Genomic DNA, 25,527 nt, shown 5'->3' with positions numbered 1-25,527 from the left:
TATACAAAAAAGGATCTTAAAAGAATGGTCACTATATCAAAAGTGGAATTAATATACCTTCAAGTGCTAGGAACTTCCAGCACCAATCACTACAATGAATAAGTGCTACCATGAGCAGTCACAATAACAAATATCAACTGCCACGTAGCTACTTTTGGTTAAAGATATGTTTGTTGGCCTTTATGTTTGTTTTATGTTGACCTGTAATTTCTAAAATATTATTTGCCATGTAAATGCCTATTGTTGCCTCCTATGCGGCAATAAAAGTTATGTATAGCGCATTGTTTCTGCGCAACTTCAGTTTTCTTTTCAGACTCCCAGAGAAGCATACATGTTTTTGATCCCGTATGGTCACGAATTCATTTTTGATTTAGATTTTTAGCTATATACAGTCCTATAAAATAAAATTGGTTGTTATTGTAAAGTTGTCTTTAGTATACAGTTGAACCAGCACACTAAACACTTATTTTACAATATTACTGCTTTTGTATTAAGTATCAGATGATAAATATCAAGCATGTTAAAAAAATAGACACTCAGTTGGGGAGAGGGGATGTCTTTCCCTTTTGGATGAAAAATGAGCAGACCTGCAAGTGTGTTTCATAAGTCTCAGAAAATCTCATATTTATCTGCTTCAGATGGTATAATACCTATTTCATCTTATTTATAACGAATTTTCGCCCCTTTTTCTAATGTTATATATAAAAGAATTCATTGCTTGATTTTTTGAATGCAATTTATTTTTAAATATCTTTTTTTAGTACCTTTAATGTTGTTTTTTACAACATCTGATAAAAGGAAACTATATTTTGATTTCATTTAGTTTGATGCTTAATAGACACTTTAGAAAAAATTATTAATAAAGTACAAAGTCTGATATTCGGAATGATCTAATATCGAGACCATCAGCCAAAAGTAACAAAATATAAAATCTAGGAATGGAGAACATAATAACCATCAAAAGAAAGCAGGTGTGCTGAAAATGCAATATAGGGTAATGCAATATTTTTCATACAAAATTATTGCACCTATTGCATTTACAGCAATATAGGGTAATGCAACATTTTTCATATAAAACAGGTGCAATATTTCTCATCACTAGGAGATCCCTATATGTTATTTCTTCACTTTCAAACATCTACTGACTAGGGAGTTGTATAGTAGCCAATAACAGTACACTGATTGATGCTGTTTTGATACTGTCCAGGATTGCACTTTAGGGACTAGAAGTGTTTTTTTTTGGGGGGGAAGGGGAGCGGTGCTTTGCATTTTGCTGCCCAATGCACCTGTGGGTCCTAAATTCTGCTGCCTGGTACCCGTCTAAATTCAAAAAATTTTGCTTTCCTTAAATCCTAAAAGTTTTGCCATTCCTAATTTTTGCTGCTTGTGCTGCTCCTCTAAATTTTAAAATTTTAGCCTTCCTTTGTTTTAAAATTTCCTAGATTTTATATTTTGTTAATTTTAAAATTTTAGCCTTTTCCCAACAGGCTCTGAAGCTGACCCTGTTGGGAAGAAGTAGCATTCTTCTGTTTGACATTAATAATAAACGAAGCCCTCATTTCGGCATGTAATGTTACTACATTTAAACTCATATCTAAAACCTAAAAATTTCCAAAATCAGAATTGCCAAAGTCCTGACAATTCCAGATCTCAGACTTTGTACTGCATCTCTGTGCCTTTTATTATTTTCTTGTGAAGGACCCCTGAGAAGATTTTGATGGATATTGGGTTGGTAAGAAAGGTCTTAAACTATTTTAATCTCATAACCAGATAATTATTAATGCTGAAGATACTGAAAATATTAATAATTGCAAATTTAAATATGATTTTAGCTACTAAGTAAATATCAAATCAAAACTTGTATATATATATACTACATTTACAATCAAAAATAATTTATTTTTAGTAATAAAGAAAAGAAAACATTTATTTAATAAAATACAACTTACAGTTGCAGCAGATAATCGGGAACTTGGATAACAGGCCATATGACTATTTTCAGGTTCTGCCATATTACTTTCATCCAGTACATGAAATACATTTTGCTCTTCTGTGTATGAACGGCAACTATTCTCTTGCTCTTGATTCTCTGTTATATTAACCTACACATGAAACTCAACATTTATAATTGACATAGCATGCATGTTGAACAGGTCACATCTTAAACAAAAAGCATTAAAAAATAACTTCTCATTCCCCTCATTTTTTCAAAATGCATTATAACAGTATTAAATTTTACTTTATACAAATGGTAAAATATCTAATATTTTGATTTAAATATGTTGTAATAATAATAATACAAGAACTTACTTGTGAATAAGTTTCAGAATTATTTGTTGAATTATAATAAGCTGTTGAATTCGGAGTATACATCGTTGAAGTCTCAGGTGTTGTGTAAATTGAAAATGTTGTCCTGTTCGAAAGAAGAATGCAAGTATAAAATAAGGGTAGTGAGTTTTTTCATAACAGCAATATTTTTTTTCATAGAACAAGTTTTCAAACAAGAAGACAGAATTCATAATGACACAGCGAGTTTTATGATGTTCCTTGGGAAGAGTTGATTTCTAGAAAAATAACTGGATACTTTGGAAAAATGTATTTTTGTTATCCCAAAATGGGCATAAATATTTACATATTTATGTAAAATATAAAATATGTAAGATTTGAAAAACACAATAGCTAATAAACCTTTAAATTTCTGGTTTTCAATTAAAGTACAACTTCTTCAAGGCATCTGGATCTTCCCTGCAGTATTTGCATTGCTGTAAACGTTTGTCCAATTGCTATGCAGTACTAAAAGAAAAATTTCCAAGCTTATAAATAGTACTGCAAAAACAACTTACAAATAGTACTACAACACTATACGCATTCTCTTTTGCTGCCTACACTTGCTTCCTAAAGGACATCTCTTGCTTGGCTGCTTAATATTCATTACAGTACAAAGTTCGTAATCCGTTTCGGGACTTTGGCGATTCCAGATTAGGGGTTTTTTCCGAATTATAGATCATCAATTTAAATCTGGTAAAATGGCAGGCAGAAATTATACAATTAAAAATATGAAACCGTAATTTAGGAAATAAAGAGCAATTATGAAAGGGTATCAAATTTTACAAAAAAAAGCTTAAAATTTATTTCTTTACTTTATTAAACATTTTTTTCAATGCGCACATGCATAAAGCATACATTACGTATAGTCGAAATTAGAAAATTGCAAGCAGAAAACTATTTGATGTGTATTCGTGATATTTATTATGCAAGAAAATTGATTTAAATCATATCAAAGATGGAGTACATCAAGATGAAATACTACTTTTAGTAAGAAATTATAAGCCAAATAAAATAAAAACATCTGCCCCGAAGATAACGATAGTGCTGACAAATCAACTTCCAGTTCATTGCGCGCCGCAATGTCCCCCCCCCTTCCCCGGCAGAGCAGCGTGAAATTGATAAACAGATTTTGGAAAGTTTACAGAAACAAATCATTAAGCCAAGCTGTTCTGATTACGCAAGTGATATCGTGCTAAGTAGAAAAATATGCGGTTCATTTAGACTATGCCTGGACTTAAACGACACTTAAAACCTGGTGAATCCCTTTCCGATTCAGGCCTGGATCGAATAGGTGCGGGGCCCAATTGGATTTTTTTTTTTTTTTTTTTTTTTTTTGTGGGGCCCTCTCTCCTCTTTGCGGGGATCCTTTCAAATATCTTATACAAACGAATTTTTCTTGATTCAACAACTTCTGTTGAACATTATCTATTTTTTGCTCAGCAGAAAGTCGTTTTTGAAGCTCTGTACATTTTAACATAGCTACCAAATGATTTTTTGCGTGTTCTCTTTCTCGTTTCAGTGGATTCGACATCTAATGATAAAATTATAGGTTAAGTATCCATTTTTAATCACATAAAATACTTAAATTTTTAATTTTAAAAATAATTGTTTGTTAGTAAAGATTATGTAATATAATTAGTACTTACCTTATTCAACAAATAGTAATTGTAGTCACAAAATACGATTTTAATAATTATAATGACTAGAAGAATAGGGAACTACAAATGCAAGGAACAACTGATATTTGATACTAGCTATACATCCACCACTGGCTGGTACGGTTGCGCAACTAGTCGCATATGCATATACTTGCATAGTAGTTTACGTACGTAAAGTAGTTCACGTACATAGTGCAAAATCTCTCTAATATAAGACTATCCTGATTAAATTCAATACATTTGACATGAACTTTTATGGGTATCAGTTTTCTATATTATAAAGTATATATTATATAATAATAAACACATTAATAAAACTCATCCAGCAATGCAAACTTAAAATAAATATATTTTTAATTATTTGAATAATTCATAATTTATCCATTATCGTCAAAAGCAATTTGCTTTAAATTTTGATTTTTTTCCCCCCTTTTCATTTTGATTGTAGCGCGGGGCTCTTTCAAATACGGGGCCCGATTGGGCCCAATCGCCCTTTATCCAGCACTGTTCCGAATATTTAATTGCCATGCATGAAATAGCTAGTCGCGATTCTCTTGATGATTCATCGATTCTTGATTATGTAATCAATGGGATACCAGATCAGAGTAGTAAAAAAATTATTTTGTGTGGGTGTAAAACTATTTCTGAATTCAAAGAGAAATTAAAAATTTATGAGAAAATCCGCATTCAAGATACGAAGAACAAGGGTTATTCAAGTACTAACAAACAAAATAAAGCATGCGCTATGCCTAATAAGGGTACAGAACCAAGGTGTTATGACTGTGGAAGTATAGGATGCGTAATGTATGCACATTCTTTACACACATGCGCAAAGCCTTATCAAAAAAAAAAGTTTGTGGCTTTGATGTCCGGATTATAGATGATTCCGTATAATGCACGTCCGAATTACGGACTTTGTACTATATTAAAAAACATAACGTGTCATAATAAAAATTGTGGGTTGCAGATTGTGCCATGTTATACAGTAACCAACAAGTAATAAGGATTATCAAGTGAATTTGTAATTCTTGAAAAGTTCCTGTCATCTTCTACTACCTGATGGATATTTGAGTAATCTTCTATAATTTTAACTGCAGAATAATTGGTGTTTTCCTGAGTCATACACTCATCTAATATCAACTTATCTGAATTGAAATAAAAATATCATCACAATTTAGTCTCCCAGGATTAATAGCTGCCTGGATGCTAATGGAAAAGTATCTGCAAGTCCAAAAGTTCCAACATTTAGTGAAAACGCTATGTGAAATTATTACTGCAGGCCATTATAAAATCAGTTTCAAATTTATTTATTTAGACCACCTCTTCAATATTTAGAAATGAAAAGAAAAAAAAGTTTTCTCTAAATAACCAGTGATTAATATGAACTTTCTGAATTTATTTCAAGTAGGCAGTAGAGTGTGTCAAGCCAAGGTCATTTTGTCAGTGTCTCAACATAGTGAAATTGTTTGTTTCAGATATCTGCAATGTTTATGTCTTTCTGATCACAACATGAAAGCAAATTAAATATCCAAATTTATTTATCACAAAATGATTCCACCAATGTTTTAAAGCTTATAAATATGCTTAAGTGCAGCTGGAAATACCATATAGAAACTGCAAATCATTATTATTATTACTATTATATTGAAAATTTGACTATGTAATGATATTTTTCTTATTGCACAGAATTTTAAAAATATTGCACTGTTTTATGAAATTGAGTAAAATTTTATGGTATTAAAAAATTTAATTTTGCATAATCATTTATGCATAATCATTATCACCTTTAACTGCTGTGACAATTTTTTCAGCGTAATTACTGTGAGCGGTCTCACAGACCGCTTTAACCCTCTGAGCGGCCAGGGTTTTCGCTAAGAAAGCACAAATTTCCCAAAACTACTATGAGAACAAATTTTTTTTTTTTTTTTTTTTTTAAATGTAAAACTCTCCTGGCATTTCATACCTTGATTTGTTTTCTTTTGATATATAGCCTTAATTTCTTGGACATATGCCCAGTAGACATATGCACGAATATATACGTTCTTGCACATATCACAAAAAATATTAGAGGGTTAAAGGAACGCGTGAAAATACATACTTTTATGCATTTTTAAGGAATGTTACAGATACTTTTTGCATATTTATAGAATTTCAATTCATTTAAATCAATATATTTAAACATAAATTATTTGATTTTACGGAGTTAAATTCATATAAAAATATGACTATTTTCTTCGCTTTAAGAAACAAAGTTTTTAAAAGAACAAAGATTTTATTAAACATTCATGAAAATATATGACTATTAAGTATTAGTGTCAATAAAACCATAATTATACAACAGTGAATTTAATTAGTCATAAATAATAGATTAGTATATCTTTGTTTACAAAGATTAATCATAAGATGATATACAGTCAAAACACATTTTTTGAGAACACGGAACAAACAAGTTCCTTGCATTCCAAGCCTTTGTATGCTGTTTTTCTCTTCTTTCAAGGTGGGCACAGACTACATGTTTTTCTTTCTTCTAATTTTTCTTCTTGATTTGAAAATTCCATTCTATTAATTTCCTTCTGTTCAAGGATTCTTCTGATTGTGGGACAGTTCTTTTGCCAAAAAAGTGGAAATTATCCCAGCTTTCAGATGTGATTTAATAAATTGATTAGATAATAAAATGATTTTTTTTTTCCAGTTTTGTAGCATCAGGATATGACTGGAACAATACGTATGAACATAAATTCCAAGTATCCTCAGGCTCTACTCTAGAGCCTATTTTTGCAAGGATGTTTCAGACCGGGAGCTGAACTATTACGTTATGTTTTGGTGTTTGTACCGCCCAACTTGGTCCTTTTTTGCTTCATTTGAAGTGCTTTTTTTCATAAAAAATATCCTTTTTTCACAGTCATTAGGAAAATTATGATATTCATCTGCAGAAACTTTTGCTTTCATTGTGAATACTACATGATTTTTCAGAATCAGATTATTCTACGTCGAAAATATTGACAAGATATTCAATTTCTTTTTGAGTGAGATATATGGGGCGTTTTCTTGTAAAATTTGAAGCCATATTTATCACTTTTACTAAAAACAGGCATCTGATAAATAACGTCTATCATCCACTAAAACTGGTAAGCATCTGCTGTGAGTGGTTTCCCAGACACCTTAAAAAGTAAAAAATGTGATAATTGAAACCATAATAAAGCTAGAAGTGTGAAACTGTATACGTGACCTTGTGGGGCAGGTTTGGGAAGGTAGGAGGAAGGACAAGGACCATTCTCCGTTTTTAGGGGTGGAAACAACAGTTAGAAAATCCTCAGCTGTCTCTCAGACCGCTCACAGCAGTTAAAGGTTAATTAAGTTAGGTAACGAATTTAAAGATTTGTAAAAATTTTATTTAGGAAAAGTTATTAACATGATTAAAATATTTTTGCATTATTGTTTAAATACCTTTGAATTAGTACTTCAAATTTTAAAATTATTTTACCAATGAGATTATTGTTTAAATAGTTGAATTCTGAGAATTTTCTAATTATTTTAAGAATGAACTGAATACAAACTTTGTTAGCTAGCTTAAGACAAACTGCATTTTATTTAATAGAATTATTTTTATGTTTTCATATAAGTGTGCTTTTATTTTTATATAAATGTTTTATATCACAGTCCAAAATTGCCAGTTGCCTTTAAACCAGAAACAGAGGCCTTTTAGAAATAAATGTTGGGTAGCCTGTTGACCACTGTGAAATTCATACATCAGTTTCTTAATGATGGATATGTTAGTATTTTGAGAAAGCTGTGGGGTCTTCACGTTTGTAAAAAATAAATAAAGCAGAAATGTCTTAATAAATAACATACAGTGGTTACATGTCATATAATAAGTAGCAGACAATGTTGTTAATGGTGAAAAGAAGTGATGTCAAAATCTAATGTGTAAGTATTTTTTAACTTAAATCTGGCAACTTCTAGTAGAAAGAAAAAGTGGTAAGCTGGGAACCATTTTTTGGTGGATACAGAACAAAATCAGTGTCATTTTTAGCAACGAGGGTTCTGAAACAATTAGCTATATCTAAAAAAGGATAGGGATAGGTATCCACTGGCTTCTGAAATAACTTTTACGTTTGTGGCATTTTGTCTGATGCTAAGGATGTCACCTCTGTTGTAGAATTGCAACAATAGTTCATAGCCATGCTACAATCTGCAAAAATGGAACTGCACAAGTGGTGCTCAAATGAAAAAATTCTTTGAGTACAAATTCCATTCGAAAAACAAGAGTATTATTTTGAAGAAACTTAAACACCATAAAGTAAAGATGGAGTCCAGATGAAGACTCATTTTAATTTCTAGTTCATCTAATATATGTATATTAGATGCCTAGTTCATCTAATATATGTACGAAATATTCAGTTTTGGTAGAAATTGCCAAACTTCCTTAAGGTCTCCTGGGACCTGAAATCACGCACGCAAAGATGTTTTTGCAAAAACTGTGGCTTTTACATCTACACCGGGATGATCCACTTCCTTTCAAGCAGCGACAAGTATGAAAGACATTTCAAGGTGCCTTGCCACACAGTTAAGACAAATCAAAGTTCCTTACTACAATTTAATAGAATTAATTTAAGAAATCAAGCCCTATTGTTTTGCTGATGGTGAAGTGGCAAAGTTAAAGTAACTCTGCTTTGCTGCAAACCTCGAGTATCAGCTCTTAGAGCAATAACCCCTCCCCCTCTGGAGTTGCATGTTGTAGAGCTCCTTTTCAAACTTGTGTCAAAGGTAATGACATCTTTGAGTTTATAGATTGATAACAGCATTCTGTATAGAGATTCAACAATAAGGTTAGTCTGCATTGATACATCTTCTTATTATCTGACAGTATTTATGTCAAATTTAGTACTGCATATCTAAGAGCTAACTAAGGCTTTCTCCTGGCAACGTATCAGAATGGCAGACACTTCTGCTGACCTGATTTCTTGTGGTTTGAGTCGGTAACATACTGTTCATAACATTTCTCCATCAACAGGTCATTAATTACAACAGTGTTAAACATAACTTTAAAAGATCAAATGAAAACTATCTGCTTGAACTTATAAAATGTTTCTAATGTAATTTTATCAATAACTATTAGCAGCTCTTTTTTGGACTCTCTTCTCAACATTATTAATTGTTATGTTCAATAAATTAACGTTTTTGCTTATGTTTAAGCTTTATGAGAAACTGTAGATCCATGGAGAAACAGCTGTGTTATATGATGGCTGATGAGGTCTCATAAGTGAAAGAAACTACTGTCCTTAGTGCAACAGCAATGTTTTTCTGAAGAGTTCAAAAGGCTAAGCCTAGGTTGGGAAGTATCTAAATATAGCCAGTTAAAAATTTTATGTCCCTTTTTAGATGAATCTCAAGTTATTAAAGCAGAAAGCAATAGAATCAAACTTTTCCTTTGAAAACAAAGCATCCTACTGCCTTACCAGAAAATTATAAATTGATTTATTTAATTTTGTTAGACCACCATATTTGAAACTTCCACATTGAAGCACAAATGCTCTTGCATAGTGTTAGATGAAATTTTTAATCAATAAGTGGATGTAGTCTTGCTAGAAAGATCACTAAAGAATGCATAACATATGCCAAGATAAAACCAGCATTGCTGGATCAAAGGATGAGGAATTTACCATTAGAAAGACTGCCTCTTGACTCATGCTGTACATTTAGAAGTTTTACCTTAAATTAAGGTGGCCATACATCCTGAATTTCTTAGGATCCCAAATTTTCAGGCTCTGTCCCGATTTTTTACAACTTTTTTTTTTTTTTTTTTTTTGTGTGTGTGTGTGTGTGTGTGTGTCCCAAATTTACAGCATTTGTCCCAAAAAATAGTGGTGTGAGAACATCAAAATTTTAAATGATATATTTGTTTAAGTTGTATAGATTGCAAATTGAGAACAGAAGCGTAAGTTAAGAGATGCATGGCATATCAAACGCATAAACAGGAGATTCCCTATCTAGCATTAGCTTAGAAAAATTCTAGTGGGTTATATTTCTCATTCCTGTATCTCTCTCCCCAACCTTTCAACACATACACTGAATTTTTGCTCACAGCTTACAGATGCAGTTCAGACTTTCACTTACAGACAGCATTGCAATTTTTAACTGATATATTACTTTGATGTGATTTGAATTTATAATGTACAGTGTCTCACAAAAGTAAAAAAAAAAACCACTGTAACTTGGAATTGTATTCGAATATAAAAAATAATATTTTTCATATTATCTCCATGTGTCTTTGAATAAAACCAAACTTTTTCACTTTTAATACTGACTTATTTTCTTTTTCTAAAATTGAAACTATTAAGATGCATAGATAAAACACGCCACAAAAGTGATCATACACTAAAAGATTTTCGTAAAATTTCAAAAATAAAATTATCCTCTATCACTTTATTTTTAGTTTTGCATTTTGGTGATGTTTAAAAAATTGTTTGGATTTATTTTTTTGGCTTGCTTACTTCGCTATATTTTATTTATTGTTTACAGATGGGTCGTAGTCATAGTGAAACAATGAACACCATTCGAAAATTGATAATTTTTTAACATAAGAAGGGAAAGAGGGTTCATAGCCACATTTTAGTTAAAAAAAATAAGCACCTATAAGCACTTTTCAAGCACATTTTAAGAAAAAAATAAGCACCCGTTTAATTACATTATACACAACTGCATAACCTTAAAAATTAGACTCGTAATTTAAAATATGAGAAATGCAGTATTTATTAAGAGAGAATAAGCATTACCTCAACCATGGAAAATAATTACTTTTTTTTAAATTTGAAATAACAGTTCAATTTACAGAACTAGTTTACAATGAGAGAAAAAAAAACTATGCAGAACTAAACTATATTACAAGATTTAATGATGAAATTTCAGTTCAAAATTGAGGAAATAAATAATAATAAGGCATATTTATTCTATTCGCTTGGAACTTAATAATAAATATATTTTTTATTTTTCTACTCTTATTGATATTTAACTAATTTAAATCTAAATTCTGAACATTTTCTAAATTTTCCTCGTATATCAGTTTTCCCTTAACAGATATTGCAAGCAAAGTAATTTAAATAAAAAAAAAAAGAAGAACATTTCTGAAATCAGAAGACAGAAATATGCTTCATGCAGTCAGTAAAAGCTTAACTACCCACATACTTGAAAATTGGCGAATATTTGGACAGCGGAGCGTAACTTGAAAAAGAGGAGCGGAGGGGGATAGACTGTAGCCGTTCTTTAGATTTTTCCGCTAAATAAATGCTTTTAACATTTCGATATGTGCAAGTTCCGTTGGTCTGTTCCAACGGAACAGAAAAATATTCTGCTCTGCAAGCACAGGAAAACTCTTTTAAGTGTTCATAAACAAATCTGAGACCGAACATCAAAATTTTATCTCTGCAAAATATCGCAAACATTATTGAGCAATACGTGCGCCGTAATTCTTCCCTACATGATATTACGCAATCGGATTCAACAGCTGCCGGTATTGGGAGAATAAAGAACTAAATAAAGGAAAAGAAAGAGACTTACCAATCTGGGGTGTTTTTCATTCTGATTTTTAACAGACAGCGCTAAATTTCCGGAATAGAATCATTCTTTGCTTGGGTTGGTAGACTGCAGAACTTTTAGTCCTATTCAATCCAGATTGGAAAGTGACAAAAAAAAAGACCGTTGCTTGTTTTGCAGCGAACTATAACAGTTTCAATATTCGAGATTTTGCGGAAAAAGGGGAGAACCTCCCAACATTCGTACTGTATAATGTACTCGCCAAAAAAATGAAATAATTTTGACTATTAAATTACTTTCCCTTTATTTAAGCCATTCCGAATATTATTCCTTAGAAAGCTAATCTGTGTTAAAACACAACCATTTTTGGAAGTTTACTATACTTCAGCAGTTACTGCAACTATGTTATTATAAACATCCATACATATGCTCATAATATAAGCATAACGATCATAATAAACACGAATATGAACTGACCAAGCAGAACGAGAATGCAAATTATTAAGATCTTGATAGAAATTCAAACGTGTGTAGTATTTGGGTGGGAGGAAAAGAATGCCGAATGTACCGGAATTTTCAACTGCTTTCGCAATTCTTTGACCAACAGAACGATGGGCACCTGTCTGTACTCTCCGTGCACACCAAAGGTTATGTTAATGCAGAAAAAGGGGGAAAAGCTATTTCCGGGAGTATGATTCACCATCTGACATTCCATATTAGGAAGGAAAGTTGTTTATTTAGTTTCGGCTTTGGTAAGGGGAAAAATTGTGCTTTCATTTAAAAAAAAAAAAGCACTGAAAGCAAAAAAATAAGGGCTTTAAAGAAAAAGTAAGCACCTATAAGGGCCTTTATATTTTATTTTCAAATATAAGGACTTATAAGCACTTATAAGGACCGCTACGAACCCTGTCGAATCAGGATATTGCTAAATTAGTAAATTTATCCCATTCTATGGTGCAGTATGTGATGAAAAGCTATAAAGAAGAAAATTGGATCCAAAATAAAGTAAGTAGAGATTGTACAGCAAAGAAGACTTGGCATAATTCAACATGATCAGAAATTTATAGTGAGAAAATCTGTAAAAAATCCATGTTTGAGTGTTTTAAAGTCTTCTACAGAATTTACTGAAAAACTTTCTACTTTACTTGATGAAGGAACATTGATGCAAATATTACAAAAACACTTCAGATGTTTCAAAGCTGTTGTAAATACTGCAGTATATAGTACAAACCAGATGCTTTAAAGCTCTCTTAATTACTGCTGCATACAGTACAAAATACTATATACTGCAGTATACTATAATATTTACTAATATGTGCAAATTTCTTTACAACATATGAAAACTTTCGTATGGTAACTTTTCTATTGTTTTTTTATTATCAATTTTCAAAAAAAAAAAAAAAAAAAAAAGCTTTTAATATGTTCATAAAATAATTAATTTAGTTTTGCAAAGAGAAAATTACAGATATTAAAAAAATTTCATTCTAAAATATTAATTTTTATTAATGAATAAGGCAATATTTCACTGAAAATCGTAAGTATACATACACTTTTGTGAGCCACTCTCTATATATTTTTTAATTATCAACAGTGCATTACATACATTATTATATTGTTACAAGACATTTAATATAATTCTTTTGTCATTTACTTAAATTTCATATTTGAAAGAAGATAAGTGACATTTACTTTTTACTAATAGTTAGCTTTATGTTGATTTTTTTTTTTTTTTTTAAATGTCTCATTTTGTCACATACTTAATCAGTCTAGAGCAAAGGTTCTCAACCGGTGGTACGCAAGAAAAAAATAGGTGGTACACAAAGAAGCAAAGTATTTTTAACTATTTATTTCAAAAATTAAAATCCCAACATCCTGATTCAGTTTTTTTCTCTAACACTCGTAAATTTATGCGATCTGAGCTTTGTTCAAGTTTGGTGGTGGTAGTAGTACTTTGTAGTGGTGGTACTAAAGGTTTTCAATTTTTGTTTAGATGGTACACGTTAGTCAAAAGGTTGAGAACTGTTGATCTAGAGGTTTAATAGCAGGTAGATTTTGTGTCAAACGGCATAGGTTAAAATGAGACGTAAGATCATAACCAGCATGATTCAAAACAAAAGACTGAATATTATCACCACTGCTGCTTGTCTAGAGAGAGACCTGCTGATTAGAACAAACTTGAAAGGCCTGATGTAGGCACGGTTAGCAAGTGTTGAAAGTTAGTCAGGCTCTGTTTGATGCAGTTAATGTCATAGCTTTGTGCAGAATTCCAGGGGTTGTAACCGAGTTAATATAATTTCAGGTTCCAATAAGCCATTCAAGCACCAAAGATAATAAGTTGTTTTGTATTATTTTAAGTCTCACTAGAAGCAAAGAATAAGTTTTACTTGAATTTCTACATTTTTGTGTTTTATCTTGTGACCACAGCAAGTATTAATGAAAGGCAATAACTCGCGTTAATATATAGAGATAATTTTTAAGGGTAAGCAGTTAGTTATAAGTAATTAAATTAGACAAATAGGTAACCTTAGTCATTATGGATTTACATGGCCACTATTAAATTTTATTTTTAACAATATTTGTTAAAAAAGCCCTATTAAAATCTAATTAAATTTCACAGTTTAAAATACATGTAATTTATGACACTGATTCTTAAACAATATTAGAATAATTACACATTAATAGCTACAAAACTTTTTTGATATTTTCCATGCATAAATATTTTGTTGAGTGTTGTTGTTTTGTAACAACATACTCAACAAAATCTTTATGCGTCATTTTAATTTGAAGCCTTCTCAAAAATTTTGCCTAGTTTATACTTGATTTCCTTCTCTTTAAGTATCTTTTCTAACAATAATTAGATTTGCCTCAATATGCAAACCAATGCTCTCACTAGTTTCTGCGTGCTTTATCTTCTAACTTGTCAACCACTCCACAATGTACCTATAAGGGTTTACTTGATCTGGTAAAAGCTAAATAGTCCAAAATCCCCAATAGATGTGAAGTAAATTATCACTATGTCTGAAAGTAACTACAATATCAGACAAAGATTTAAAGAAGCCTCTTATTGAAAAAGAACTTAGAACAAACATAAAGGCATGTTCTGATGCTAACAAAGTCAATCACAGTGACGTTATTAAACAAAAACAGTCAAATTCAAACTAAAAATGAGGACTAGTTGTCAAAGATTATACAATTTAATTTAATCTGACTCAGTAACTCTATCATATGAGGAAACAGAAATGGAAAATTATAGTAAAGGCTCAAATCATAAACAATTGGGTAATTTACATAATAATAACTGTACATATCTTTGAAGAATAATTTTCTTTGTGTATTCAGTTACTTTATTTAGCACGTTTCCTTTTCATTTTAGAATTTTTGGATTTAATTAAAGATTTCTGTTTTTCTAAAAAACACTAAATGCATTTAGAATGTATAGAAAAAGTGACAAACTTAATTTCTTTAGTAATATGAAATTCAGAAGAAATATGAAATATACATGGTAAAGGCCGGTTACAGAGCTGGTGTGGCAGAATTTTTAGAATTTACTGACACACCAAACAACAAAATCTAGATAGGAAAAACTTTTAGAATTTAGAACAGGCGTTGGAAGCAGAATTTAGAAAGGTACTATGCAGTCGAATTTAGGATCCACAGAGATTGCATCAGATGAGAAAATGCCTACTGCCAGCTCTGTGTATGATGCATTAAAACATATTAGATAGATCTTTTAAATTGTAAGTTTTCAATTTCTTTATTATTAAAAAATCCCTAAATCCCTTTCTATAATGCCTGCCCAAGTGATAAGATTAGAAGCATTTTTGATATTTTCCATGCTTGAGTCTAGTGAAAAGTAGAGAAAATAAAGGGAAGATAAACATGTTAAAAAGATTCTAGTAAACATTCAAATACTATGTCTTCATTGTTCTTCCAGACGTTCTCCAAAGAGTAAGAAATTCATTGCAAACTTTCTGTAAAATATATCCATTATGTGTTAATACCATGGAGACATTTTTCATTTTGTCACATATTTCTCGAATCTTCTAGAACCGTGGGTCTATAAATCGTGCTTTCAAATCCTTCTAAATTTTTCAAGCTGCAATGTCAAAAATACTAAAGAAAAATCATTCCAGCCAATTCTGTAACAGGAAAAAGTCAGAAATATTTTGGAAAAAAAGGTAAAAAGTGTAAAATTAATTTTATCGAGAAAACTGATGCATCTTTTGAGAATTTTGAATATTCTGAGATAATTACATGGGAAAAACGCTTACTATGAAAAAATTAAAAAGGAGACTTTTCAATTTAATTACATAGTTAATTTTGCTTTTGCTAAGAGCTGTTTCGCAAATTATGCTTTACAGCATTATACCTTGTTTATTTTTCAGATTCAAAATATTGTATAAGTTGCCAAAATGAAACTTTATAATATGACAGCAAAAATAAAAATGTTTGATTTTAATGTTATTTTTTAAATATAATTCTAATATATTACCATTATTTTAATGAAATTTATCAATGTTATGATGATTTAAAAAAAATCGTCGAAAAATTCTCAGATTTCGGAATTAAAAATTTTCTATACAAACTTATCTTAAAATCTCCAATGTTGATAAGTCGCCAAATTTAGAGAAATTTAATAAAAGAATTCACATCTCCAAAAGCGAAAATTGTTTAAAAGCTCTTTATTACGAAAACTGAATTTCGAAATGCTTATGTTTCACTTCTTCCTTAGAAACTCAAGTATCCCATGAAACTCGAGTAAATATTAGAAATAGAAAAAAAAATATAACCCATGAACCCATTCAAAAGATAACCATATACGTCAGTGAATCGCCAAAAATATTCCTCCAAAATGGTAATTCACACTCAAAATGGCAGTTGTAAAAACAGACAGAAATTTCAGACGATTAAAATTAAGGACTTTCTACTGATTTTGGCCAAAATTAAAGACTTTGAAGGACCATAAATTGATTCAAAAAAAATTAACGACTCTTAAGGATTGTACGAACCCTGAAAAAAAGAGACTGCAGTAGCGTTGGGACCAGGATCAAGTAACGGTTGTAACTGTCCATCCCTTCATAGGAGGCTACAAAGGCCACCTATTAGGTGCTTCCATAATGAAATGGCCACCACTTTTGGCCTTTGTAGCAGCAAAAGGCTAATGGCTATTAAATAAAGCCCCCGGCCATTAAAAAATGTATTTGGAGAAATGACAAAATAAATATTTCAGGAGAGAGAAACTACAGATGGATCACGTTAAATAAAATCCTTCCTGGAGTCAAGTTGAACCACTTTTTTGTTAATTAATTAAATGACACAAAATAATAAATTATTGGAAATTGATATACAGTACAATGTCCGAGATCCCAACTTACTTGGGACATCCGCGTTTCCAGATTTGGGATTTTTCTGGATATTAGATCATCAGCTTAAATCTAGTAAGATAGCATGTAGAAATTATAAAATTAAAAGTATGAAATCGTGAAATAATGAAACCTTTATAATCAAAATCATAAATGCTTTCAAAATTAAAAAAAAAAAAAGAGCATAAAAATTTTTTAAAAAAAAGCTTAATATTTATTTATTTATTATTTATCATGAGATTGGTGACTAAAGACAAGTTGTTTCAATAAATTTTATCCAGCTTCTGTTGCGCATCTGCCTGAATTGTGTCAGTTATTTATTATACTTATGTCTATTTCTCGAGCACGCTTAAGGCTTATCTGAGTCCTGAATAAATAAGTTCCCACACATACTTAAGGCTTATTGAGGGCTGGGACTAGATATCTTACTACCTGGTGCAGTCTCTGTGAGTCCCAAATTCTACTACCAAGCACCTCCCTTTGTCTTCCCTAAATTCCGCCACCCAGTGCGGCCATATGAGCCCTGGCTCTGGTTCTGGGTTTATGTGAATAACAAATCAGTTATTAATTCAAATAGCACTATATGTAACTTTTGGCTGATGAGCATCAAGAAAAATCTATGTTTAGCATATGGAAAGAAATTTTTGTTAAATTTTTCCTGAACAACATTTCTTGCATTTTACTTAAATCTGTAATCATCGCCAAGCGTAATGTCAACACAAAAGGTTACCATACTCTTTATTATTCAATTACTAACTTAAAAAAAATTGTCTATGTCATTCATTGGCATTGCTTCATGAGTCATTACTCAAGATGTCATGTGCTGATAAACATGCGGTGATGAAAGCAAAATATAGTAAGTAATGATTCACCAGGTTGGCATCAGGAATATAAAATATTAGTAGGTGTAAAATCAACGATGTATCTATGTAGAATATTTCAGTTTCGGATAGATACCAAGCAGATACAGATTGGAGCCAAATTCTCAATCACAAAAAATTTATGCTAAAATGATTGTTTCTTCAATATCAAGGTACGTTATTTAGTGCCGAAGTGAAATTACATATCCGGACTCTCCACATATTTTATTATGCATGGGGCAGGGAATGAAATGTGCATGCATAAAGCATAACAAAAAAAAAATAGTTGGTGGTGGCTTTGAGGTCTGCATTTTAGATCATTCCAGATCTTGGATGTATTGTATATGAGGAATAAGTTATATAAACAGTATATCATGGAAGAAAAAACATTATAAGCCCAATTCAGAAGTCAAACAACAAAAATCTGCGTTAATTTTCAAAATTTTTACAGGACTAGTTTCGATGGTTTTACCGAACCACCATCCTCAGCTGCAAAACCACAAATGAACAAGATAGGAAATAATGATTAGATAAGAAAGCCTGGACAAGAATAAGCAAGTGGCGCCATCTGTTGGTGAAACCAGAACTAAAACATAACTTCTTTAAAGGCCAAAGGCAAAGATGGATTGGAATTAGGATCGTTAACAAGAACAGAAAGATTTTTTTGAATGTGAAATGCCTCTAGAAAATCCAGTTCTCCAATGGAAGATGTTTTTTGAATAATTTTGGCAGCAGAAAAATTGAAAGTGTGATTTTCGGACCAACAATGTTGAGCAACAGAAAACTTCTGTGTTTCCTTTTTTCCAATATATGCTTCATGTTCCTTGACATGAAATTTTAAGTCTCTCTTAGTTTGGCCAATGCAAATTAAACCACACTGGCAAGAAATCCTGTAAATACCACAAGAATTCCTATCCGGAATGGGGTCCCTGTCTAGACTTCCATTTCTCGACATTCTGGTCACGCGTAACACATCCAACTTCAGTACTACGGTTTACCGTAAACCTTCATCGGTTTGCCTTCCACCACACTTTAAATCATGTCATCCAACTAAACAAAAGTTAGCTTCATTTTATTCCTATGTTTTCCGTGCTCTTCAAGTTTGCTCCTCCAAACTAGCCCTTGATGAAGAACTAAATCATTTAAAAGCAATAGCTACTAACAGGGGCTTTTCACCCAACATTATTAATCAAGCAGTTAAAAAATTCTCATCTCAACACACTAAAAGCCACACTCTTATTTTAGGAGATTATAAAAATTCTGTTGTCATTCCCTTCTTTCTATCAATTAGCTATAAAGTTGCACATATTTTGCAGAAATTTAACTTTTGGGTTGTTTATTCTCCCGTCAATAAAATTCCGAGTTCCATACTCAAGGACCCCAATCCGGATATGAATTCTTGGGATATTTATAGGATTCCTTGTCAGTGTGGTCTAATTTACATTGGCCAAACTAAGAGAGCCTTAAAATTTTGCGTCAAGGAACATGAAGCATATGTTAGAAAAAAGGAAACACAGAAGTCTTCTATTGCTCAACATTGTTGGTCTGAAAATCATACTTTCAATTTTTCTGCTGCCAAAATTATTGAAAAAACATCTTCCATTGGAGAACTAGATTTTCTAGAGGCATTTCACATTCAAAAAAATCTTTCTGTTCTTGTTAACGATCCTAATTCCAATCCATCTTTGCCTTTTGCCTTTAAAGAAGTTATGTTTTAGTTCTGGTTTCACCAACAGATGGCAACACTTGCTTATTCTTGTTCAGGCTTTCTTATCTTATGTAATCATTATTTCCTATCTTCTTCATTTGCGGTTTTGCAGCTGAGGATGGTGGTTCGGTGAAACCATCGAAACTAGTCCTGCGAAAATTTTGAAAATTAACGCTGATTTTTGTTCGACTTCTGAATTGGTACTTATTCGGCGTGTTACTGTGTCTTAATTATTATAAGCCCAGTTCAGAGGTGGATTGTACATTTTAATATGAACCAGATTCCTTGTTCAAATGTTTTAAAATTGCCAGAATTTTTCTTTTGTCTTCATGGCACTAATGCAGCAACTGAGCAAGTATTTAGCATTATGAACAGTTTTTGGACAAGTGATAAAATTCCACTTAAAGTGGAATCTTTGATGGGTATGCTAATCACCAAAATAAATTTTGATGAAAATTGCACGGACTTTACAAGAAGATTAAAAAAGAAAAAGATGTTATAAGAAATATTCATTTCATGCTTCAGAAAAATATAAGGTTACTTCATCAAAATATTTTAGAAGGATTACAAATTTATTATTGTTTAAAAATGAGTACTGCATTTCGATTTATTCTTTATTTATTAAAAAATATTATGTATCACCACTAAAAAAATTATTTTGATCTTTCTCTCTCTGTATATATATTTTGATCTATTTAACTCTATATATGTTGACCTACATTCCATCTTTACTACAATAACAATAAAATAATTTATTTGGTGACAAAATTATTTGAAAAATTATATACAGTCAAAAGTCGTTAATCCGTACTCGTCAAGACTTCGGCGATTCCGGATTATCGATTTTTCCGGATTATAGATCATCAGTTTAAGTCTGGTAAGATGGCATGCAGAAATTATAAAATTAAAAATATGAAAACGTAATTTATGAAATAAAGAACAATTATGATCTAAAGAGTATAAAAATTTACAAAAAAAAAAAGCTTAATATTTATTTGTTTACTTTATTAAACATTTCTTTCAAGGTAAGTTGTTTAAGTTGCTTCGTTTTTTATGTGATAATACTTTCTCTTTAATTCTATAAAGAGACATAATTTCTTGTTCAGTTACAAAGTTCCGCTGTTTAAGTCCTATAATTGCTGTGTCCAGAATACCGACTAATTTGTCATTCGAAATTTTTTCGTTTTCAATAAACTCTGTGTCACTTTCTTCGCTATCGTAAGCGAATTATAATGACAAAGAATTTGATTATAATTCGGAAGCGAATTATAACAATGAGGAATTTGATTTAAATCATATCAAAGACGGAGTACATCGAGATGAAGAATTTGTTATAATTCGGAAGCGAATTATAACGATGAGGAATTTGATTTAAATCATATCAAAGACGGAGTACATCGAGATGAAATACTACATTTAGTAAGGAATTATAAGCCAAATAAAATAAAAACATCTGCCCTGAAGATAAGGATAGTGCTGACAGATCAACTTCCAGTTCATTGCGTGCCACGTCGTTCCCTCCCCCACACACACGCGCAGAGCAGCGTGAAATTGATAAACAGATTTCGGAATGGTTAGATAAACAAAGGATATGCCTTTATCCCTTTTTTGCAGCAATTCCACTTTTTGTTTAATGGACTTCGAAACACACTTTCGCTTTGTAGATCCTTTACATATTAGTAAATATATATCAAAAATTCTATTTGACATGATTGAAAGTTCAAGCTTACTTTTATAAAATTGCTCTAACAGTCTGCAAAAAAATAATAAGGCGGATCCAATTCGAAGATTAAGGAACAACACAATCTGCAACATTAACTGAATTAGATAATTTTAGCTTAGCTTATACTGTCCGTTATACATTAAACGCGTATTTGTAAACGTATTTTGCGCATGCACACACTCATATTCGCAGCCGTAAAGGTCTTATGCGCATGCGTCAAAGCGACACATGCGCAGAAAGTTTGTAGCTTTGAGGTACGGATTATAGATCATTCCAGATTATGGGTGTTCGAATTAACGACTTCTGACTGTATATAGCATCCTGAATTTTGATCTTTGAAATCTGGTCACTTTACTTAAATGTGCAGTTGGGAAGTTGATTTTTACATTTTAGAAGTTTCTTATGACTTTGAATCAGACTTCCAGTCTGATTTTAAATTCGTGCCCATCTCCTTTGTCCAATGCCACCAATAATTTAGAAGCACTTACAACAACACACTTTCTAGTTGGGCAATTCTTAACATCTATAACAGCACCTAAAATATAATGCTGATTTTTGTTGTTTGGCTTCTAAATTAATGTGTCTTATTTGTTTAAATTTGAACTTTTCTACTTTATAAACTATGATACATCATACATGATTTCAGGTAGTTAATAATACAGTCATTCCTCAGTTATCGTGGTTAATAGGGACCAGAACCGGCCACGATAAGTGAAAAACCACGAAGTAGTGTTCCCCTCTCATTTTTAACATATGTAGATTTTTTGTGTATGTATAATATCAATAAGTGCATATGAAACCATATAAGTGCACATGTTATCATTAGAACATTAAAGAATAGTTTCAATTATGTAAATAAAATATTAATAGTATAAATAACATACATAAAATAGTGTATAAAAAATATAAATATGATACGTGTGTGTGTGTAACATACGTAGATGTAACTAAAGTGTACAAATATGATTTTAGAACTCTTTTATTCTTATAACAACTTTTCTTTTATAATAAGGTACGTAACTCACCTCCGACAATAGCTTCTCTTCGCATGATCTTTATAAATGCTGATGAGACACCTGTGCAGTACGATGGAGGTGAAAAATATGAAAATGATTTACTGCATAGGTTAATGAGAACTTTACTGCTCCTCAGATGATGCCTCATCGTCAGGTGCCAAGGGCGCTGGATCATTGGTGGCAGCTTCGGATAGAGCTGGGGTAGCTACAGGAGGCGGCGTAGAGGCAGCAGGAGGAGCTTCTGCAGAATGCTTTCGGCGCACAAGGAACATCGTGGAGTCGTGACCATTGTTTTTCTTCTGAGCAAAGATTCCCTTGTACAACGGCATTACACATCAATACAGTTACTGAATTCTACGGCTCTGACCATGTTTTCATCGATTTCTTGGGCCCTTTGTTGCAGAGCTCTTGCAGGTTTTCCAAAGGTAAAGTTTCCACGTTCTTCAGGTTCATTGTCCTCACCATTGTCAGCTACTTCCTCTTCTTCCTCACTCAACGATCTTGTCATTTCGACGAATTCCTCATTGGTTAGGGGGTTTGAGTGGCACTCGATCAGTGTGTTAACTTCTTCTGCCGTGACGTTGGAGAACCCTTCAGGGGCTACCAAGAGAGCCAGCCTCACAGCCTTATCTACGGCACAGTGGTGAACTTCGTCAGATATAAATCCCTTGTAGTCATGGCGTTATGCTAGCCAGCCAATCAGAGACATGAATTTTGAATTGTTTGGGCACTCCCTGCGTTCTGCTGGTACACAGGCAACTTTCACGCCATAATTCCTCAATTTTAAATTTTTGATGAGTAATTTTTAACAATCTGCGATGTACTGAGGATGCTATAAATGAACCACGAAGTAGTGAGGGATGACTCTACATTAAATATAAAAAGCAAAGAAATGAATATTTTTGTGCTTTTTAGTAATTTGAACTTTATTACTTTAGGTACGTTTTGTGATATTAAAAATTAACTGCCCCCTTCAAATAATGCTGCAGTATACATACATATTCATTTCTGAAAAATAAATTAGCTGTAGAGAAATAGGAGGTATTAAAGTTTCATTAACCACTGTATGCTCCCTTTTTATTAGCCTTTCAATATCACAACAGACATGCAGATCAAACTTACTTGTGTGGTTTTAAAAATCTAATTTAAAGAGGAGTTGAGGCTTCAGATTCTAATTTTAAAGGAATGCAAAACTGCATTTAAAAATGTAACTAAACATACAGCAACAAACAAAAAAATTAAAAGCATAATTCTTAGAATTATATACTTCAATAATGAAATAAATTTGAACATACATATGGCTACTTGGTGCAGAAAATACACTCGTTCCCCCTCCTTCATCTACATACTGAACACAAGGTACAGCTTGGCCAGATGGTATTGCGATTTCATGTCTTTCAGTTTCCTGACTTGGAACTAAATAATAATTTTTATATTTTTTCATACTGTAATCACATCTTTCGAATAAAGTACTGAATGAATCAACTGCTTCCTTAATATTTTAGATATAACAACAAAGGAATAAAAAAAAGCAGTATTGTTCATTGCAGTTGTAGAACAAAAAGTAATATAACTAATGAACATTAAAAAATATTAACATTAATTAAATGCAAATACTGAATGGCTACAGAAATATAAATAAAATATTTGCAAATACAGTAGAAGTCCAGAAATCCACAACACTTGGTACCAGAGGTTGTGCGGATTTTGCAGATTTCAAGACAGAAAATAAAATATTCAGACTAAAAGTGCAAAATAAATAAAGCGTATTAGATACATTTAATTAAATTATTATATACATTAATACAATAATTAATTATATGCATTAAATTATTATTACATATATAAACTGATTATATTATATTGTTCATTTACATTAGGCTTTTCTATTTTTAAATCAGCATGAATCTGCTAAGTGTTAGAATCACAGTTGCTGTAAAATTTCAACAGCTTTTCCTTATTGTTCCGTATATCATACACAGTCCGTGTGGCAATTCAATACGATTCTGCTATAAACCGAGCAGTAGCACCTGCCTCCATCTTTAGCAGAACCTCCCCTTTTTTTCATTACCGTCAATGCATTTTTCAATGTTGCAAGCAGTAAAATCACGAATGCGTTTCTTATCTGTCATTGCCTTAAAAAGGCGCTGAAATTAAAAATATTCTTATTTTATCCACAAAGTATCTGAATTAAAAAAAAAAAAATGACATCACTAAACAATCTCGTGAAATAACGAAGCTCAGAAAGTACAACGTGAAGCTCGAACTTGATAAAAGTTGAGTCAATCGTCTGCTTTTTTACCTCGATGCAGATTGGAGGAGGAAAAAACTCTTATCATGAAGTCAATAATTTGGTATTTCCGTTATGACTCATTTTTATTCGGTCATTATGACGCCATTATCCAGTAAGCATTTTTCCTTCAATATTTCGTACTCCATGTTGCAGTTTCCAGAACCTATAAACTAAATGTTTATATTTTGAGAGGGAATGCGGATTTCAGGAGCTGGTGGATATTCAGTATTTGAATGTATTTTATTTATTTATTTATATCGCTTAAATTTTCAAGGCTTCGATAATGTAATCTTATTTACAGTGATTCATTAAATACTAAAATTTTCAGGGCTTCGATAATGGAATGCAATTTACAGTGATTCATTAAATACTATGGAACATAATCTAAGAACTTACCTCATAAAATAGGGTGAAATACCTATAAGTTTTAAGCATATTATGAATATATATTTTTACAAATTTTGTACCTATATTAATAATTTTAATAAAATTGTATGTGAAATTGTCTTTTTTTTTAAAATAATGTAACATTAAAATCTAAAGAAGCAAAGCTTTGCCAGAAAAGTAAGGATATAGGAGTAATTCTATTTAACATCGAATTATCACCAAGCTGGCGATGATTTTGTCTACTAATTTTTGTCACTAAACTTGGCCGCTATTTGAGTCTGTTCCATGCATAAATATATTGGGTACTGTAATTGAATAAATGTAGTTAATTCCATATGTAAATGTAACCATATTCCAGCCTTCTTATGCATTCCAGCAATTTCGAGAAGAGAAAAGTACTAGAAATTTCTCAGCAGCCGCGAGAAAACTATATAAGACCAGGAAAAGCATCAGTTTCATAGTTGTTAGTTCAGAGCTACTTCGGAGTATTGACATATTCATGACAACTTTGCCTTTCAGATGCACTTTGCATTGTGTTGTGTTTAGCAACATTCTTAGCAGTTTGCAGAGTAACTATTGATTGTACTCTGTGATATTGAGAAGAGCTGTACGAGTAGTTTTTGTGAAAGGTTCCAGAACTGTAAATTGTTTCTTTTTA

The 25,527-nt window shown here is 31.5% G+C and overlaps 1 protein-coding gene across 1 annotated transcript in view; it reads right to left on the bottom strand.

Moving 5' to 3' along the window:
• LOC118185271 (DNA-binding protein RFX2-like) overlaps positions 1 to 25,527 on the bottom strand; it is a 178,574-nt gene that overhangs the window by 88,346 nt on the left and 64,701 nt on the right. Inside the window, exons 4-6 of the mRNA XM_085825280.1 lie at positions 23,485 to 23,605; positions 2,311 to 2,413; positions 1,950 to 2,102 (exon numbers count right to left, since the gene is read on the bottom strand). Of these exons, the coding sequence (XP_085681406.1) occupies positions 1,950 to 2,102; positions 2,311 to 2,413; positions 23,485 to 23,605 (377 nt within the window). The remainder of the gene's footprint in view (positions 1 to 1,949; positions 2,103 to 2,310; positions 2,414 to 23,484; positions 23,606 to 25,527) is intronic.

The sequence above is a fragment of the Stegodyphus dumicola genome, chromosome 10 (genome assembly GCF_044657685.1).
Source record: "Stegodyphus dumicola isolate Sdum_Otavi_A_Nest chromosome 10, ASM4465768v1".
In the NCBI taxonomy this organism is placed as follows: Eukaryota; Metazoa; Arthropoda; class Arachnida; order Araneae; family Eresidae; genus Stegodyphus; species Stegodyphus dumicola.
Note: the sequence above shows the minus strand (reverse complement) of the source record. Positions and strands in the feature narration are given on the sequence as shown.